Source organism: Gordionus sp. m RMFG-2023, chromosome 5 (assembly GCF_954871325.1).
Source record: "Gordionus sp. m RMFG-2023 chromosome 5, tfGorSpeb1-WG-v2, whole genome shotgun sequence".
Lineage (NCBI taxonomy): Eukaryota > Metazoa > Nematomorpha > Gordioida > Chordodea > Parachordodidae > Gordionus > Gordionus sp. m RMFG-2023.
This window is the reverse complement of record NC_088779.1, coordinates 18,474,954-18,497,066: the sequence shown is the minus strand read 5'-3', so window position 1 is coordinate 18,497,066 and position 22,113 is coordinate 18,474,954. Positions and strand designations below refer to the sequence as shown.

The 22,113-nt window shown below is 27.9% G+C and overlaps 2 protein-coding genes across 3 annotated transcripts in view; one reads left to right on the top strand and one right to left on the bottom strand.

Annotated features, from left to right (window-relative positions):
* Window positions 1-509: 509 nt before the first annotated feature.
* LOC135929431 (thioredoxin-like protein 4A) lies at window positions 510-1,082 on the bottom strand. Its single transcript, XM_065466010.1, has one exon. It carries the CDS (start codon window positions 1,021-1,023, stop codon window positions 595-597), a length of 429 nt encoding a protein of 142 aa, XP_065322082.1. The 5' UTR covers window positions 1,024-1,082; the 3' UTR covers window positions 510-594.
* A 370-nt stretch (window positions 1,083-1,452) lies between these two features.
* Window positions 1,453-22,113, top strand: part of LOC135929430 (protein Jade-3-like) — a 33,802-nt gene continuing 13,141 nt past the window's right edge. Inside the window, exons 1-9 of one of the 2 annotated variants that reach the window (XM_065466008.1) lie at window positions 1,453-1,527; window positions 1,573-1,712; window positions 1,753-1,847; window positions 1,889-2,486; window positions 2,529-2,686; window positions 2,729-2,791; window positions 11,553-11,957; window positions 13,163-13,330; window positions 20,123-20,268. In XM_065466008.1, the coding sequence (XP_065322080.1) occupies window positions 1,589-1,712; window positions 1,753-1,847; window positions 1,889-2,486; window positions 2,529-2,686; window positions 2,729-2,791; window positions 11,553-11,957; window positions 13,163-13,330; window positions 20,123-20,268 (1,757 nt within the window). In that variant the 5' untranslated portion in view covers window positions 1,453-1,527; window positions 1,573-1,588. Of the gene's footprint in view, window positions 1,713-1,752; window positions 1,848-1,888; window positions 2,487-2,528; window positions 2,687-2,728; window positions 2,792-11,552; window positions 11,958-13,162; window positions 13,331-20,122; window positions 20,269-22,113 lie in introns of both variants that reach the window. The other variant, XM_065466007.1, reaches the window with a different exon arrangement.

Below are 22,113 nucleotides of genomic sequence, written 5' to 3'. Positions count from 1 at the left end.
TATTTGATTTTATTTCTATAACCAAGATGCCATATAACATATATCTTTTACTTTGAGTAATTATAAAAATTAATATCAATATTTAAATAAATTTGGGTCAGGCTGGGCAGGTAAATTTTTATTGGTTAGGGCCAGGCTGGCAAAACTTTTTAAAAAAAATCTTGGGCCATGGGTTTGAAAAATTAGGCTTATGCAGATGACTAATTAGAATCACTATTTATAATTCTGTAGTTTAGTAAATCTTTAATAAAATGAAAACCAATAAGCTTAAAAATAGATATTTTATACTTTGCCCTTGATATTTAGTTATGTGTCCTTAATTTGTATATAAAAATGACTAAGATCTTAAAGGGTCACATGCAAATCATGTTTTTTTTAGTCAATCTGGTATGGAATTACATTAATATTTTTTTAAAAAACAATATGTGGCTATATTTTACTGATCCCCATTTCTGACCTTAATCACAAACTTGTTATAGAATAGATTATATAATATATAAATGATATCCTTTTGCAGTATTTATTCTTTTAATCCATTCATCATTTGACATAAACATATTATCAATTAACAAAATAATTATGCATTATAGAAAATTAATAACGATATTTGGTAGAATAGTCTTTAGGTGCAACTACTAAACCACGACCTTTTCTAGCACCCCTATATATTGTTTCAATAATATCAATCATTTCTTGTTTATCACTTAGTGCCCAATTAATTTTATTGTTATTACCAGTACCCAAATCTATCATCATATGTTTATTGCGATAAAAAAACATGGTTGTACATGGATCATATAATTCATACATTTTATTAAAGTCTGGAACTTTGGAAATGTCAACTAAATAGATTACAGCAAAATTTTTGACTTTTTCAGCAATCCCATATAATATTTCATCCATTTGCATACAGGTTGGATCCCAATCATGTCCAAATCTAATAAGTACTACGCGATCTTCTTCAGAAAGAATTGCTTGATCAACTTGCCAACCGTTTTCTAAATGTGATAACATATAAGACATTATATTCCAATTTTTTTTATATGTAAAAATTAAATATTGTATTTTTAAATAAAAATGGTAGTCACGTGATCGATTATATTTGTCCAACGTTTAGGGCTAGTGCGCTTAATATCACGTATCACGTAAATATTAATCTGAAATGAATTAAAAATAAGTAATAAAATAAATATATACTTTAATTGAGAAGCAATAATATATAAAATATAAGGTTCAATATAATAAATAAAAATATTATTCATTTCATAAGTTATATATTTATTAATAATGTTTTAGGACATATAATTATATATAATCATATAAAATTATGTTCATTTACATGAAGTTTTTTTTATTTTGCTTAAATTCTACTATTTTTTAAATATGGTTATATTTTTCTTACTTCAATTTTTACACATGGAGTGATATTCATATGTAAAATCAAATGAAAATAGAAAATGAAATGGCTCGCATTTTATATATATCTATATCGACATTTTTTAATAGTGTTATGGGCTTATAATTATAGTAACATTTAGTTTTACTTTGAGATTGATTTTCGCGAATGGTTAGATATTTTAGTAAGAAGATGGGTGTTGAAAATTTTTTAAAGAAAAGGAATTCACATCGTATGACGAGGTTGTTATCAACTCTTAATATAATGCGACACAATAAATCTGTAAATTCGAAATTCAAACTAAAGCAGGAAAAAAGTTATTTTTGATAAGTTTAACCTATATAAATTATTTATAGTTATGAACTCAATTAGATATCATCCATATGATGTATCAAAATTTTCAGAAAAGTATATTACACCAGCCTTCTCAAGCAATAATAAACCTGCTGAAGTTTTATTAAATTTTATGCATGTCTTCAAATTTTTGAATAGTTGTATAGAACAGATTTAATTAGTGCAATGAAAGTTCCTGATTCTGAATATTTTTCAAAAGATGATTATATAACATTATCTGATCCTTGGCGAGGTGAGTGGGATAAAGGAGTTCAAATTCCTGTGTGTTTTATTGATGATCTCAACAAACCTAATTTAAAAAATATTTCTATATATGACATTCTTGAATCTAAATCTTTGCACTTTTCTAATGAGCTACACCACCTATTTCTATCTAATCTCTCCATTAACACCATGGGTTTAAATAATAAGAATGATTATCTGCCTTCAAAAAGAAGATCCTTGAAAAAAATTGAAGATTTACATATTAACCAGGCTACTGAATATTTTACCAATGATAAAATTGAAAATACTGATAGGAAGGAAAATATATTTGCAGATAACATTAAAATAAATATTAATAGGTTATATTCATCTTATTATCATCCTTCTGATTTAAGAAAATATAAAAATAATTCCATGAATTTTGAAAACAATTACCATCAATACAATATTGATTTAATGGATCTAATTTGGCTGAAAACTCTTAACTCTACCTTATTAATTGATGATAATTCCAAGGAACCATTAAAAAAAGGTTTGTCAATTGTTACAATAACTATAATATAATATTCATTAGATTTTAATACTAATCCATACCTATCAATAAAATTATTTGAGGGAATTATGTTAGAACTTGAGAAATCCTGTTATACAAATTTCAAAGATTCTTTTTTAAAAGAAAAAGAAATTGCTTTGGAGTATGATGAAAATGTTATCTGTGATGTATGCCGATCTGTATGCATAAATTTATATTTAAAAATAATCAATTATTTTTAGCCTGATAGTGAAGAAGGTAATGAGATGGTCTTTTGTGACATATGCAACATATGTGTACACCAAGTAAACATTTTCTTATTTTATAAAGTTTTTTTTTAATTTCTTACTAAAAGTATATTTTTTTAAAAAAATTTATAGTGTAATAATAATCTTGGAGAAATTTATGGTTATTTTTAATATACATATTTTTATTTATAAATATATTTTAAATAAAGTAATTTTTTTGTTTTATTGAAATAAGAGAATTTTAAGGGCTACAAAATGATATATAATTTGTTACTTTAAGACCAAAAATATTTTGAGATTTGTTAAAAGATTAAAAGTTTTCATTGTACTTTGAAGATCCATAACTAGGGATATATTGGAGCTAGAGCATTCAAATTTTGATTTATTTAAAATATACAATCTATTTAACTTCACACAAAGGTTCATTCATTTTTAAAATGGTCGTTCAAATTATTGGGTGATTCATGAAGTTGCCCAGTCATATTATTTTAAATGTCTTATGGTAAGGTTATAATATAATCACAAATTAAAATATATTAAGTATGTATAATGTCAAAAAATCAGACTATTAATATCTAATCTGCTTCCAATATGGCTGCTCCTTAAGTAAAACAGTTTTTTTCGGTTTTTAGTTTAAAATTTTATATTCAGTTTTTTTGAAAAAATTCATATTGGTTCGGTTATAATTTATAACGGTTCTTTTTAGTTTGTTCTGGTTAAATTTAATTTTTTTAAAAAAAATTAATCATAATATATATATTAATCTAAGAAAAAAATCTTTTTAATTTATATTTTTATAATTCCTTATTTAATTTAACCATGAAGATTATTTCTAACCTAATTAACTAGTAATTTGCCTAATCTCTATTAATAGGTTAAAACAATAAACTTGGTATTTATTGATATGAAGGTAATGGCGATTTAATTGTGAAAAAATTTTAATTTGAAAAGAAATCACGAATTTAAATTGCCCCCAAGAAAAATTAAAATTCCAAATTTAGGCTAATAATTTAAATTAGTTATTTTTAAACATCATTATGAACCGGGTTAAACCGATTCAAAAATATACTCTTTTTATATTTTCCTTATAACGGCAACAGTTCAGGAAATTATAATGATTCGTTCTGGTTTCGCAGTTCGGTTTGACGCCCTTGCCTACAAAAAGTGGTATCTGTAAACTAAAAATGTGATATTTTGGAGGGATATATTATTTGTAACAAATTAAAATATTTAACTATCACATTCATCAGCCATAAAAATTTCCCATATTTTAAAAGAGATGATTAACTTCTAGGGAATAAAAAAATACAAAAGGCACTTAATCATTCGATAATAGATTAAATATTGCCTTGGCCATGAGAAACAAAGAGTGTATCATTTATCCATAGTTTACAGTAGTGTTGTTAAACGGCTCGATTTGAGCCGATTTTTAAAAACGGCTAACTCAACATTTTAGCCAGGAAAATATTGCCTAAGCTTCGAGATTTCACCAATAGATGTTCAATCCTATATGCTCTTTATGAGCAAAATCTTTAGACTTGCATAATATTTTTCTGGATAAAATATTGAGTTAGCCGTTTTTAAAAATCGGCTCAAATTGAGCCGTTTAACAACACTAGTTTACAGTTAATTTTTTGCATTAAAAATATATTTGAAATTGGTTCAGAGATAGATGGTAAATAAATATCAATTTATAATATTGGTATAACCTTAATTATATTGCGATTGTATATATAATTATGATATTTTTTTTATTTCATGCATCAAATCCATTACCAATCTCTGACCCTTTGCGATTTGGTTGAAATTTTGTATACAAATTAAAGTATTCGTAACTAAATAAGTGTTCAAGCTTTTAATCTTAGCTTTTATATATTTTTAACAGGGACCCGGAGTGAACCGTAACGAACCGTTATAAACATCTGAATCGTAACCGAACCGATATAATAATTTTTTGAAGCAGTAAAAGAACCTTTATAAAAAACGGTTAAACCGGTTCAGTTTTTATATTTTATAAATGAAAATAATTTGAATATCCAGAATTATATAAACTTGCTCTTATAGTACTGGCGGTTCCCGCAACACAAGTTTCTGTAGATAGGGCTTTTTCGGGGCTAAAATTTGTGTTATCGTCACAACGAACAAAAAGGAATCCATTTATATTAGAAAATATATTACTTATACGTTCAAATAATATATTTAAAAATGAGTTATTTTGAATTTTATATATTTTTTTTATATATAATTCATAGATGCATATAATAAAAATAAATTAGAAAATGGTGGCTTCATTAAAAAAAAATTTCTAACCGTAATGAATCTTTATAATTAGCTGAAAACCTTTATAAATTTCTTCTTAAGACCCATAACAAAAACGTAACAATTATAATTTTTTACATACTGAACCGTTATGAATAACGGTTCGGGTCCCTGATTTTTAAAGATTTCAGGGATCAAAGCATGAAAAATGACATATTTACGCTTATCTATTGTCATTCAATTAAAGATTTTATCAAGGGCTGCGCCGATACTGATCGGTACAATATTTAGCTTTTTAAAATATTGGATCGGGTCGATACCTGTAAAAAATCGATCCGATCTTTTAACATTTTTTATTAGTTTATTTTTCATTATTATTATATTTCAAAAGATTTTTTATTTATTTTTATAAAAATTGAAAGATTTTAAATAATTTTTTATTTATTTCTAAAACAATGGAAATGCACAACACCCCCTGAATCTTATTTATTTAAATTGAAAATCAAAAAGAAACTAGTTGAAAATAAAATAATTGAAATCGATTATAATGTAGATGACCTTCCATACTTGAAAAAATAAAAGAATCGTTATATCTATACTGTATAATAACATATTTTTCATATTTTATCTAATATTGCTTGGTTGGGTTTTGATTGACCCATTTGTTTGGGTAGTATCTGATTATTTTTCAAAACCAACCAAAGGTTGGGTTTATATGAAACCCACTATTAATTCTAATTTTATGTCTGTGCTCTAATAACATTGATATTGATATTATATCTCCTGTGGATCCACTTGACTATTGGAGAATTAGTGCTGAAAAGTATTCAACTTTGTCAAAACATGCATGTAAATTTTTGGCGCCTACTGCAACAAGTGCTCTAACTGAGTGAATCTTCTGTACGGCAGGGGATATAGTCCACATCATAGAAGCTTATTGACGGAATATCTAGAGGCTCACATATTTATTTAAAAAAATATAATAATTTTATATATTAAATGTTTCATTTTTATAATTCATACTAACATATATATATTTCAAAATAAAATGGATATATTATTAATTATATTTTTTAAAATTTATTATAATATAGTTTTTTTTTAAATTATAGTCTTAATTGTAGAAAAAAAAATATTAAAATAAAATTAAATCCATATTCCTTTTTTTTACATGGAAAATATGGATTTTTAAATTACATATGGCTCAGAGGACGGTGGTAAAAAATAAATAAATATCTGATCGATTTTGAGCCAATATCGGATCGGTTCGGTGAAAAATATATGAATCGTCACAGCCCTTTTAACTAAAAACTACGGAATACAAATAATGATTCTAATATCAAATATAGTAAATATAATATTTTACCATTGGGAACGGGGATGGTTGGGACACTTTTCATTCAAACCTGAATAATTTCACTGAATAAATAAAACATCTTCTGAATCCCAAAAGTACAGGCTATTTGAAATAATTAATATATATTATAAAGACTATTTTTTTAGAAAATTATATTTTAAACAAAAAATTTTGTGTCCTAATTATGACAGACTTAGTGTACGTTGAAACACGCATATGTGGGAAATAGAAGTCCAAATAAATTTAAAAAGTTAAATCAGTAAAGACTAAGAGACTATAACTCATTTGATTTTATTGATAATATTGTAATTAGATATCTTTAAAAGTAGGTGTCTAGTTCACGGGCCTATATTAGATTATAGCTAACATAGTTATACCATCATGTTGAAAATAATAGAAATTTAATTTTTAAAATTACAGAAGGTGGACATAGAATAATCTGTTCTGACGATTTTTAAAGACGTGATTTTATCTGTATTTTAGCATGGGCATAATATATATTAGTGATATGCATCGAGCCTAATTTCCCAGGCTCGGTTCAAATTATTTTTATTTGTCTCGAAAAACCCGACCCGAAATAAATATGAAAATTATTTGTCCACCCGCCCCGGCCCTATTTAAATATAGAAACATTTAATTTTTTTATTGTAAAAAGAAATATTCAACAAATAAAAAATATTAGTGTCTTGTTTCTTGCAAGAATTAAACAAAATGTAATGATATCATATTTAAAAATTTAAGCCGGATTTGGCCCGGCCCCAATTTTTTTTTTAAAAATACCACCGGCTCGTTGCGAATCTCTAATATATATTCCATATTTTAAGAATTTATGATATTTTGTCGTGAAATTTGGGGTTAAGTTATAATTAATATATAAAAAATTGAGTCATATGATAAAATTGTATAAAATAAAAATTCATAGAGCGGGTAGGTACTATTATGTTAAAAATAAATTCAGGTAAGATCAGTTTTCGAAAAATGCATTATGAATAATTTAAAATGTAAAAGATTCCTGCCTGAATACTAGAATGACCTACTGTAATATATTTGCTCTTTATTATTATGTGCTTTTCATTTAAATAGTATTTTATACATGTTAATCATTGATATATATATAATACCTAGACTGACGATTCATTCATTAAAAGTGTATATCAATGCAAATCAGCTGGAGACGCCATCTTGGTTACACTAATCATTATTAAAATTTTAAACGAGAGCCTAATTTATTCCTATATCTGATGCAAACTTTATTAGAGAATTAGCGGATCATCGAGATAATAAGGAAGCAAGTTCATTTTAATAGTAGTTATAAACATGGGAATAATTACTATATGTGTTACCAAAATGTCGGGTCCAGCTGATTTGCTTTTAACGACGCTTAAAAATGTATTTTATTTTAATGAATGACTCGTCAGTCTAGGTATTTTATATGCCATTGATGTTAATATATTTTACTACGTTCATTTTAATAGTCTTTTATAAAATCCCAAGATAACGTACGAAAATCATGTTTTTCAGTAGCTAAAAATGTGATATTATTTTTTGTTGTATTATTTTTAAACGAGTTACTCAGCTATAAACATTTCGAATAATTGTGATTTTCTTTTTGGTAATATACGAATGGAATAATCAATAAAGATCTGGTATTCTTTAAATTAATGTTCTAAAACCTATTTACAAAATGTTATTAATTGTTAATTTAATATATTATTTTATGTCTAATCTATCATAATTTAAGCTAATTAGATTTCTACCAACCTATAGCAGACCGTAAAGCAATATATTTTTTAAAACGAATAAAATTACAAACCTCGACCAGGGAGATTTAATTTTCCAATGTTTGATTTTTGGAACATCAACTTTGGCGTTAAATAATTCCTTTGTTTTATAATTTATATCAACTTTGGCGTTAAATAATTCCTTTGTTTTATAATTTATAAATTAATCATTCATTGACAGGTGCGACTATGCAGACCCCAGTCATTTCAAAATGTTATTACTTAAAATTCTTCCGATATTTTTGCCTAAATCTTTTAAACATTTTTAGATAAAGTCCGTTAATTACTTAGGTATCAAAGACATTAAAAAAAAATTTTAATTTAATTTTCTTTATTAATACATTGTATAAACCTATTTATATATCAAAATTTCAAAAAAATATATTCATTATATGATTTCTTGCTCCAAAAATCAAACATTGGGAGGTAACTAGTTCATTTTTTAATAATTTTGAGCATTTATAAGTACGTCACTTATCACACTTATATGTCGTATTTATTTTTCACCTTTACAGCGATTTTGACGATTGTCTTTAATTGGCATATGACTTATCTCTACCTCTTAGATTGAATCAATTAGGCATCTTGATCGGCCAGGGCGGTATCGAATTTTAAGTGCATTTTCAAAAGATCGCACTATAAATCTTCGGAATAGAAGATCCAGAAGTAATATGTATTTACCAAGCGGCTACAACACATAAATAAGAAAGTTAGAGAATAAACACCACCACCATTTTTTACTGCGCAGTAGAGGGCGATAATCACTCAAAAATTTATCCAATAAATCAACACCTCCCATATGTTGATTATATGAGGTAATCATATTTGGTTAATCCATATCAATATATACCTTATGTTTAGAACTCCAACGCTTGACTTTATTTAGAGGATATATTCCTTGATAATTGCTCACCACTGTTACAGGACGACTATCTATCCAATAACACCAAACAATCTTTACATCATTGACGGTTTCATAATATCCTCTGGGACTTTTTTCATTAGTTTTTGATCCAAGGGACATTTTTTGATTTGATTTATGCGGATTGTCCTTGTACAACGTGAACCATTTTCTCCTAGCATTCTGCATAAATTTGTGGAAGTAAACAAATTATCAAAGAATAGTGTGTTCTTGAACTTCAGAAATAACAGCTGTTAATTTAGTCACCACTTTTTCGCCAAGAGGACTAGTTTCATTGTCCTCCATCCCAATAAAACTATCAAAAGCAAAAGGATATCCACAAGATTAAGATAAAATACAAACTTTTACGCCAAATTTTACTGGCTTTCCTCTCATATACATCTTTCTAGTTTGGTTTCCATAATAGGGGATCATTTGTTCATCCAAACTTAAATTTTCTTTGAATATCCCAAATTTATTGTAGATTTCGACCAATAACATCTAAAAATGGTCTGGCGAATGCCAGTTTTATCAATATCGGAATTGTTGACCAGATATAAATATCTTTTTATCTTGGAACGATTTATAGACATTTTTTTGGAAATATAAAATGTGAACCTACATCTTCATCTTGAGACCAAGATAAATTTTCTTGGGGAAAAATATGATATCCACTATATAAAAAATTAATATCTATAAAAATGTCCAAATCTTGAATGTCAAAGGAATTATTTAATTTTTGATTAGCATATAGTTTTGTTTGATTTATTATAAGTTAATACATGTCTTCTTCAAAAAACATACGAAATAGTTCTAGAGGGGATTTTACATTTATAGCAGGGAAAGAATTTTCTAACTCTGAATTGTTTTTTTGAAATCATATTATATATAATGCTTTCACTAATTTTTCCCCATTTTATATTTGAAATTTTTATTCTCTTAGATGGTTGTATATTATTTATTATATTCTGACTATTTATCTCAACTTCTTCCCCAGCATCTTCTAATTGTTCTGACAATATATCTTGATCGTTATCTTCCTCTTAGATAGTTGTATATTATTCATTATATTCTGACTATTTATCTCAACTTCTCCCCCCAACATCTTCTAATTGTTCTGACGATATATCTTGATCGTTATCTTCCTCTTAGATGGTTGTATATTATTTATTATATTCTGATTATTTATCTCAACTTCTCCCCCAACATCTTCTAATTGTTCTGATGATATATCTTGATCTTTACCTTCTTCATCTATGACGTCTCCTGTATTATCTGGTGGTAATACAATAATTGTTCAACATCATCCTAATTTACTAATAATATGTCTAAAGCTGTTTTTAAATGAGCGAATTTCATGTTGACAATAAAAAAATTAGTAAAAATTAAAAATTGATAGATATCGTTATTTACCAATGTTTGAAAAATGGAACATAAAAATATTTTACCTTATATCTTCGGAAGTGAATACCTTTGAGGCTAATATTTTGATGAATTATAGTTAAAGGATATGAGTTACTAGAATTATATTCTTTTTGAATTAAAATATTATCTAAACTAAAAGTTTTTGATGCTAAAAAAAAAGAAATTGAAAATTTTAAAAGCTTATAAATTATAAAACAAAAGAATTATTTAACGCCAAAGTTGATGTTCCAAAAATCTAACATTGGTGATTAATGGGTTAATAAAGAAAATTAAATTATTTTTATGTTTTTGATACCTTGGTATTTAACGAGTTAAATTAAGATTTTAGCCAAAATAATTTTATGCAATCCTCAATATTTTGCTGATAGATATCCAAATTTTTCTGCCGTATATGAGCAAAATCTCTAGGCTTTAGTAATATTTTTTTCCTAAAAAGGGTTAGCTGCTTTTAAAAATCCAGCTAATTAAATAACACTTATTCATTTATTACTCATTTGTTCAATTTTACGTTTAAACAATTTACAAAAATATTCACCCAGCCCCCTTAAAATATACCAAAAATCTGCCATAACCCGTTAAATTTTTCGTATAAATTTTCTGGCCATAACACCCCCCCCCCCACACCCCATATCAATTAAGCCTTTATATATCTTCTCTATTCCTATCTATTTCTGCAACAACCGTTTTATAAATCTTTTGCTTGGTATCTGTATTTTGTGCATTTTTAATTATATTATTCATAAATTGTTTAATTTTTTATGAATTTACTATATTATTTATAGATTTAATATTTTAGTAAAATAAAAAGAAATAAGCACTTATGTGATTTATTTTGATTCAAAAATTATATCAAAATTTCTGACTGGCCTATTAAAATTTTACAAAAAATTAAAGATTAGCAGAGCCCTACATGATATTTTATATAAATTGTCTGGACTATCCATTTAATTTTTTCCCTCGCCAATTATAATATTTATTAATCGGGTTGTGGGCCGCGCTTTGCATATTATCTAATTTTAAAACTTCGCTTATATACATCATATAATATTCCATGTATAGTCAGCATATTTAGCTTCATTTATTTTATATCTTAAGGCATGTTACGGCATTGTTAAGATACCTCGTGGTAGTTGGTTATGCAACCCGTGCCAAACCCAAAGCACCGATTCTAGCCTCTTACCTCCTCCTTCTCTTCCTTTACCTTCTGTTTCTCCCAGTTCTCAATCCTCTCATATGATTCCTTATAGCCCTGTTTCAACAACAAGCAATACCCAACCTAGATGTTGTTTGTGCCCAAATCCAGGCGGAGCTCTTAAACCCACACCTAGTGGGTCCAAATGGTGCCACGTAAGCTGTGCACTTTGGATACCCGAAATCGGGATAGGAGACCCAGACAAGATGGAACCCATAACTGGGATTGCAAGGATACCTGCTGAACGTTGGAACTTTGTTTGTGCCGTGTGCAAGGGCAAACGTAATGGGGCTTGCATTCAATGTTCGGTGCGTCATTATTACATATATGAAAAATATCGTTATTTACGTTTCCATTCATTTATAAATTTAATCTGTATAGATACCTATCGAATCTAAATCTAAAAGTTTAATCTCGTCTAAATAACTATAATAATTTTAAATAAAACACATAATTTGACATTTTTATTATTAGTATAATATTTGTTTTAACCAGAGATGTGAATCCTTCGACAAAAAAAGGTTCCCGGTTCAGGAATAGCATTTTAAAAAAGGGTTCAGGTTCAGGATTTGTAGATCATAAAAAAATATTGACTTCATATTACACAGTTTATTTAATTTTTTTAATACTCCATATAAATAATAGACATGCATAATTTACAAGTAAAAATTTAAAAATTAATTTATATTTTGAATGTTTTACTTAATTGCATATCGCTTAATATCATTTATAATAAAATATGATACCCTACACTAAAAAACATAAACGTATCAAGGATTTTTTACTGGAGGGCGCGGGGGGGAGTGGGATTATTAGGTCGCCCCCCCCATAATTTTATTGGAGATCTTTAGGTCCACATATAGTAGGTCTTTGTGAGTTTACTTTTTTATAAAAATGTTAATTTGAATTATATTCTATATTTTACTAATTTATCTTTCAAATTCATAATATATTGTTTACATTTTTGGGGGTGAGGGCTGTGTAGGGGGAAATTTTATTACTTTAAAATGATTTACTAGAGCAAGCAAATTTGCGATAGGGACGCACCTGTTACACTAAAATTGATATACAACAAGATAAGCAACATATTCCTATTTTATAGCATATTATAAAATTATCATTTATAATAAAATTTTATTACCCACACTACAAAATTGACATGTATCACCTTCTAAAATTGATATGAATTAAACACGATATTACCGATATAATGGAAGTATAAAAAGCAGAAAATTTTGAAAAATGGGAAGAGATATGATTTCTCGAAAAAAAAAAATTTAATTTATTTTTCATGAATTTAAAGAGGAATTTTTTTTAACACCTAGAATCCTTAAACCCTTCAATTTAAAAGGGGGACCGGGTTCGGGTACGGCCAAAATACGAATGTTCAAGAGGGTTCACATCCCTGGTTTCCTTTATCAATTTCTTGCCTACTATATATTCTCATATATCCTGATTTTTTGCGAAACGTTGACTTTACATTCTTATTGATAAATGATTAACTTTCACATAGGTTAAGAGTTGCAGAATAGCGTTTCACGTAACGTGTGGGTTTAAAGGAGGCTTGGACATGAAGGCAGATTGGCATCATCACGTTGAGCATACAAAAAAATATTGTAATCCTGAGTCAACATCCTCTACTTCTACTATCAATACTCAACACCCCGACGTTAAATTAAAAGTTTGCTTTTTTTGTTATGCAATCATATACATCTCATCTTTTGTTACTAAAAGAACTAGGGGACAAAATCATGAGTTTTTATAAATTTAACCAAGTCTTTAAATTTAATAAAAATATTATATAACCATAACCTCGAGAAAATAGTTATTAATTGAATACATTTATTTTATTATTACATTAACCCTGTGAAATTTGTGAGTAAAAAACTATTGTTAGGTTATCCTATTGAATTGACTAAAAATACTTTATCAAATATAATTATCATATTTAATATTTGCCCAATTAGCTCTAATTTTGATACATTTATTAAAAAATAATTTTATAACAATGAATCTAACTAATATTTTATATATCTGGAATTAATATTTATTTGATTAATAATTAGAGATATTCTTATATAAATACTTTATAGCAGTTTATTATACTGAAAAATTTATTTCTCAGTGTGTAAAATCATCTTTAATAAAACGCACAAATGCCTTTGTTTGGGTGCCAGTATTTTCCTAAAATAATTTATCATTTGCTAAAACCAGTTTACGGGTGATTGAGTTAGGGTCGCGACATGGAATGTTGGGAGTATGACGGGAAGAGCGGGAGAAGTCGTCGATGTATTGCACAGAAGACATATAGATGTGTGCTGCATACAGGAGACTAGATGGAAAGGAAATGGGACCAGAATGATTGGCAAGACTAGCGAAAAGTATAAATTCTTTTGGCAAGGAGGTAATGATGGTAAGGCTGGAGTTGGGGTATTGGTTGCGGAGAAATTGGTAGACAAAGTAGTCGAAGTGAGAAGGCTAGACAACCAGGTAATGGTTATCAAGATGATTATTGGTAGAAAGCTATATAATATGATCTCGGCATATGTTCCTCAGGTTGGAAGAAGTGAAGAAGAGAAAGATGTATTTTGGGACAGTCTATTGGGGGTGACATCGAGACTGGCAAATGAAGAGGGGATTATCCTGGCTGGCGATCTGAATGGACATGTGGGAGCGAGTAGTGAGGGTTATGAAGGAGTACATGGAGGGTTCAGTTACGGCATGAGAAATTTGGAAGGAGAGAGGATTTTAGAATTTAGTGATGCTATGGATATGATTGTTTGTAATACAATGTTTAAGAAAGAATCAGAGAAGCTGGTGACTTATAAGTCGGGTAGTACCAAAAGTGTTGTGGATTACTTGTTATTAAGGAGATGTGATCGATGTATAATAAAAAATGTGAAAGTGATACCGGGAGAGGAATGTATAAATCAGCATCGACTAGTTGTAGGAGATCTCACTCTTAAAGGTGCCAGGGTCACTAAAAGAAAGTTTGTCCCAAGGCTGAAGGTTTGGAAATTGAAGGAGGAGAATGCTAGACGTCAATTCAATATGGCATTGGCGATTAGGGAGGCGGAGGTGGCACAAGCATCTGGGGTGAATGACAAGTGGGAAGCCATGAAGAAAGCTTGGGTAATGACAACTGAGGAGGTATGTGGATGGACAAAAGGGCCGCCTAGACATAAGGAGACTTGGTGGTGGAGCCCAGAGGTAGCGAAAGCCGTGGATGAGAAACGGAGGTGTTTCAAAGTATGGTATAATAGCAAAGAAAATAGTGATAATGATATTTACAAGATGGCTAAAAGAAATGCTAAGAAATTAATAGCGAAGGCTCAAGAAGAAAAAAGACACGAGTTTGCTAAAGAAATGAAATGCGCTGATGGAATTGGAAATATGGTTAGAATGGCAAAACAGATGTCAAAAAAGAGGCAGGATGTGATAGGTGTAAAGTGTTTGAAAAATATGGAAGGAAAAATGACTATTGATAGTAGTGGTATTAAGAACACCTGGAAGATTTACATGAAAGGACTTTTGAATGAAGAAAATGAATGGAATAATAATATTAGTTGTGCAAAGGTAGAAGGTCCAGGGTGTAAATTTGGCAAGGACGAGATAAGGAGAGCAGTGAAAAAGATGAAGAAAGGGAAGGCATCGGGTTTAACGATGGTGGTATCAGAGATGTTTAAAGGTTCTGATGATTTAGGGATTGAATGGTTAATGAATTTAGCAAATCAGATTGTCACAGAAGGTACTATTCCCGAGGACTGGCGAAGAAGTATAATTATCCCAATATACAAGGGGAAAGGTGATCCTTTAGATTGTGGGTCTTACAGAGCTATTAAACTCTTGGAACATGCAATGAAAGTATTTGAGAGAGTGTTAGAAAAGCGGATAAGGGAACAAATCAAAATTGATGAAATGCAGTTTGGTTTTACATCGGGAAAAGGCACGACAGATGCAATTTTTGTGGTGAGACAAATTCAGGAGAAGTATCTTGCGAAGGAAAAGAAACTCTATTATGCGTTTGTTGATTTGGAGAAAGCATTTGATAGGGTGCCGCGTGAGATTACAAGATGGGCCTTGAGAAAATCCGGTGTGGAGGAATGGTTAGTTACCGCAGTGATGGCAATGTATGTTGGAGCACAAACAGCAGTACGGACGGATTATGGTGATAGTGACAGCTTTGAGGTGAAGGTAGGACTTCATCAAGGATCCGTGCTGAGTCCATTATTATTTATCTTAGTAATGGATGTGGTGGCTAGAGAAATGCGTGAAGGACTTCCCTGGGAGATATTATATGCAGATGACCTTGTATTAATGGCAAACAGTGAGGGAGAATTGAGAGATAAAGTTAGTAAATGGAAGATGACTATGGAAGCAAAGGGCCTGAAAATGAATGCATCAAAAACAAAGGTGATGATTGTTGGGGAAAATCTAAAGATAGAAGAATCAGGTAAGTGGCCTTGTGGTGTATGTGGGAAAGGAGTTGCTAGAAATTCTATCCAATGCACCAGATGCCAGAAATGGGTACATAAAAGATGTAGTGGGAAAAAAGGCAGTTTGATGTTAGAAAGAATGACCTTTATTTGTAAAACATGCATGAAAGAGATACATAATAATGATAACCTAAAAAAATGGTGGTCTGGATATTGGCAATGGGTTAACCCTAGAAAAAGTGGATAAGTTTTGTTATTTAGGTGATATGCTAAACGCAGATGGTGGTGTAGATTCTGCTGTTGTTGCAAGGATCAGACATTGGAAGAAGTTCAGAGAGATGTCGTCTATTCTTACAAATAAAAAGTTTCTCTGAAGTTAAAGGGGAAAGTTTACGTAAGCTGCGTGAGGAGTTGTTTAGTTTATGGCGGTGAAACATGGGCAATGAAAGCAATTCACGAAGCCAAATTAGAAAGAACAGAGATGAGGATGGTTAGATGGATGTGTGGGGTATCTCTGAGAGAGAGAAAAACTAGCAAGGAATTGCGAGCAAGATTAGGTATAGAAATGATTGGTATGGTAATGCGACGAAATAGACTAAGATGGTTTGGGCATGTGGAACGTATGACAAGAGATGACTGGGTAAAGAGATGCACAATGATGGAAGTAGGAGGATCAAGACCTAGAGGAAGACCCAAGATGACGTGGACAAATGTGATAGCGGCGGATATGAGAAGCTTGAATCTTAGGACCGTCAAAAATGGAAAAGAAAAATCAGAGGGAAAACTGGCCTACCCGGGTAAACCTGGAAATCGCCATAAAACGGAGAAGAAGATTTGCTATGCATAGAGGATTTTTTTGAAATTGAAATCTTTTAATATGATGTTTGGTGGCTTAAGCCCAAATTTTGAATCTATTTAAACTGATTACTATGTACCTGGTTAGCTCCAAAACTAAACCCATTTTTTGGCCGAAAACTATCAACTCAGCGTCGGGCTATTCTATAAAGCAGGGTTTTACAAAAATCTTCAAATAAAAATTTGAAGATTTTTTTCGCCCAAAAATTTGAGGAAAAAATCTTTGAAGATCAATTTTTTGCGAAGATTTTTTCGCTAAAAAAAATTTTGAGCTTGCTCAAAGAAGATTTTTGAGCAAAATAAAAAATATTTTTTGTAAAAAAATCTTCTATAATTTTGAGAAAATATTTTGAGAATTTTATAATAAAATAAAATCTTTTGTAAGGAAATCTTTATTAAAATATTTTTGAAATTTTGATCTTAAAATTTTTTGGTAAATTCTTTAAAAATAAAATTTTTGATATATATTTTTTTTTATTTTATTATGTTAATGAAAATATTTTTTTTGAATAGGTTGTAAATGTGAGAATTGGTCATAATACCGCATTTTTTTTAATATTTGGAATAAGTAATAATGATTATTTTAAAAATGTAATGTCATAATTTTAATGTTTTATATTTAATGTAAACTATAAAAGTGGCAATTGTCATAATACTCATCTCAGAACCTTTAAAAATAATTATAATTAAAAAAGGCTAGTTGAGCATGTTTTGAGATGGTTTCAGTGATTGTAAAGCATATAAAGGTGACAATTGTCATAATACTTATTTCACATATGTTTTAATTGGAAATAGAGAAAAATGATTATTTCAAACATGAATTAATATAATGTGTAAACTATAAAAGTGACAATTGTCATAATATTCATAACAGAACCTATAAAAATAATTTTATTTTTAGGTATTAAATAGGCGAGAAAAATTTTTTTGAGCATGTTTCGAGATGGTTTTAATGATTGTAAAAATTGTCACAATCGTTATTTTTGAACTTTTTTAAAGCAAGTAGATAAAAATTTATTAAATATAAAATTAAATGTGGATGTACCATAGAGCAGTGACAATTGTCATAATCGTTATTTTTGAACTTTTTTGAATTTTTTTGAAGCAACAGAGTAAAATAATAAATTGTAAACATGTTAAATTGAAATTTAAATGTGGATGTACCATAGAAAAGTGACAATTGTCATAATCGTTATTTTTAATCTTTTTTGAATTTTTTTGAAGCAAAAGGGTAAAATTATATATTGTAAACATGTTAAATAAAAATTTCAGTGAAGATGTACCATAGAAATGTGACAATTATCATAATTGTTATCTTTGAACTTTTTTGAATTTTTTTATAAGCAAATAGGTAAAAATATATATTGTAAACCTGTTAAATTAAAATTTCAGTGAATATGTACCATAGAAAAGTGACAATTGTCATAATCGTTATTTTTAATCTTTTTTGATTTTTTTTGAAGAAATTTTATAAGTTTACAATTTATTATTTTACCCTGTAAGTTCAAAAAAATTTAAAAGGGATTAAAAATGACAATTAAGACAATTTTCACTTTTCTATGGTAGATCTTCAGTGAAATTTTAATTTAATAAGTTTACAATATATAATTTCTTCAAAAAAAATCAAAAAAGATTAAAAATAACGATTATGACAATTGTCACTTTTCTATGGTACATATTCACTGAAATTTTAATTTAACAGGTTTACAATATATATTTTTACCTATTTGCTTTAAAAAAATTCAAAAAAGTTCAAAGATAACAATTATGATAATTGTCACATTTCTATGGTACATCTTCACTGAAATTTTTATTTAACATGTTTACAATATATAATTTTACCCTTTTGCTTCAAAAAAATTCAAAAAAGATTAAAAATAACGATTATGACAATTGTCACTTTTCTATGGTACATCCACATTTAAATTTCAATTTAACATGTTTACAATTTATTATTTTACTCTGTTGCTTCAAAAAAATTCAAAAAAGTTCAAAAATAACGATTATGACAATTGTCACTGCTCTATGGTACATCCACATTTAATTTTATATTTAATAAATTTTTATCTACTTGCTTTAAAAAAGTTCAAAAATAACGATTGTGACAATTTTTACAATCATTAAAACCATCTCGAAACATGCTCAAAAAATTTTTTCTCGCCTATTTAATACCTAAAAATAAAATTATTTTTATAGGTTCTGTTATGAATATTATGACAATTGTCACTTTTATAGTTTACACATTATATTAATTCATGTTGAAATAATCATTTTTCTCTATTTCCAATTAAAACATATGTGAAATAAGTATTATGACAATTGTCACCTTTATATGCTTTACAATCACTGAAACCATCTCAAAACATGCTCAACTAGCCTTTTTTAATTATAATTATTTTTAAAGGTTCTGAGATGAGTATTATGACAATTGTCACTTTTATAGTTTACATTAAATATAAAACATTAAAATTATGACATTACATTTTTAAAAATTATTATTACTTATTCCAAATATTAAAAAAAATGCAGTCGGTATTATGACCAATTCTCACATTCACAACCTATTCAAAAAAAATATTTTCATTAACATAATAAAATAAAAAAAAATATATATCAAAAATATTTTAATAAAGATTTCCTTACAAAAGATTTTATTTTATTATAAAATTCTCAAAATATTTTCTCAAAATTATAGAAGATTTTTTTACAAAAAATATTTTTTATTTTGCTCAAAAATCTTCTTTGAGCAAGCTCAAAATTTTTTTTAGCGAAAAAATCTTCGCATTTTTTGATCTTCAAAAGAGCAACGATCTGTGAAGATTTTTGAATTTTGAGCAAATGTTAAACCCTGCTATAAAGCGATAGCCCAACCTTGGAGAAAGTTGGAAAAGGTAAAACGTTACTCATTACTTTTTTATGGCACCCACTTCTAAATTTTACGATTACCTTGTAACTAATATACTAAAAATAAGGCGTATTTTTTCATTGCTATAAGATATGCTTTACTATCCACTTATATTTCATGTACATTATTATATTAAAGATGTAGGATTTAAAATTGTTAAGGCATCGAAAAGGTACCATATTATATTCAGTGTGGTTAAGTCAAATTTATAAATCATTTTATATTTATTATATTCAACATTAGACTTATAAAATATCATTTTAAAAAATTAATTAAGGCCTATTGTCCTAAACATAGCCGCAAAAAGGGTTTACATGGAACTCCTCAAAAAAACTTTGATCCCTCCCCTACATCTGTATTTATCAATTCCGCCAATCACATGCAATTATCTAACAGTAATATCGAAGAATCTCGCTTTCAAAAGTTAGGATTTTTGCCTATTTTGTTATAAATTAGGGATACGACACAAACTTTTGCATTTTGCAAATGAGAACCAACTTTATTTTTAAATTTAAACACCATATCTCATTAAAAGGTCAAAAGTAAGAATCCTTTTATGGGTCAATAAATTATCTGGAGAGGGCTGGTTTCAAATTACACTCTAGCTATGGTCCTGTTCGTAGATATGGCATTTATTGTTTTTCTAGTTAAATGAGAAATACTTATAATATTAAAGGCCCGAAAATTAGGACTCAGCTTAGGAGAGGCAAAATTTATTTACAGGCTGGTTTTTATTTATGATAGATACAGAAAGTTTTTTAATTAAACAAACCACAAAGCAATCAATAACAAATTTTATTGTTATTTTTAACTGTTCCAGAATTTTAGTGATATTTAAACTACTTTTAATGATCAAAATATTTTTATATAGATAGCCAGCCAATATAAATTTTGTTATTTTTAGATTATTATGGAACAACATTGTCGGAGAATTCTATACTAAAATAATTTTCGAAATTGTTTAAAATAAAAGGAATTGACATATAAGCCAATACCTGATGTAGGCTAGTGAGGTTGGTATATTAGATATAGGCAAATGCCTGATTTTGCTTAGGGTTTTGCTTAAATAGTAATGATGAATTTTGTATTTTTTCAAATTCGTTTTAAGATATAAATTTTTTATCTCCATCTCTTTGATTTCTATAAAACACATATATTAAGTAGGGTAAGTTTATGGGGCTCATATCTTTTTACTATGGGATTTACTGGCAATAACATTCCGCCACAATAGCTATTTTTTTACATGAAGAATTATATAAAATAATAGATATTTTTAAAAATAATATGTATTATAAAATTATTTCAAATATTGTGGTTCTTTTTTCGGCCGACCCCCTTTGATTTTTTTAAAATTTGGTAAGCAAAGAAGGGTTAGTGTAGTTAAGAAATAGCCAAAATTTTAAACATTTATATTTTTGATGATATATTAGGGTTCAAAATGGCAAAAATGACGTATTTTTACCATTATCTGCCTTCATTCAATTAAGCATATCTTAAAAACTACATAATTGTAAATAACAAGTTTAATATCAAAATTTACGTACAAAGATTCTACTTTTAAATAAAAAAAAAATTTTATTTTTTTCCCCAATTTCCTGCCATTTTATTTAATATATAAGGACCAAAAACGATTTGGAAATAATACGACCTTCAATTTTTTTTAAAAATTTAGTTGTCATTACTAAACTCTTCCTTTATAATTATAAAAAAAATTGGTCTGGAATGATTCGTCCATCTTCATTCTCCAAATCGATAAAAATGTTTAGAAAAGTGTATAAATATTTTCCCGAAAGGGGGCGTCTTTGTATAAAATATATATTAATCGGTTTTTATAGATTTTTTTGAACTATTTGATATAATATAAAGGATTATTCATCTTGTAAGTGAAAATAACAATAAATGGGGCTTTCATTCAATTATAGAAATTATCTATCGATAAAAGAAATTCAATTTATTACATTATTTATAATTTATTATATATTTGCCCATATAACATATATCTAGACATGTGCGCCGACAGCATTTTCGGCGGCGGCGTTTCTTTTTTTAAAATGATCAGCTGGCGGCGGCGAATCGATTTAGACGACGCCACAAAAATCGGCGGCGTTTCTAACTTAAATTTTTTTAAGTAAATTTATAAATTCATTGGAAACACTTTTAAAATAAAATTTATACTTTATTATGTTTATAACTATAATTTAATGATTTTATTAAGTTATAATTATCATGAATAAATTTTATTTTATTAAAATTTAAAGGACATAATAA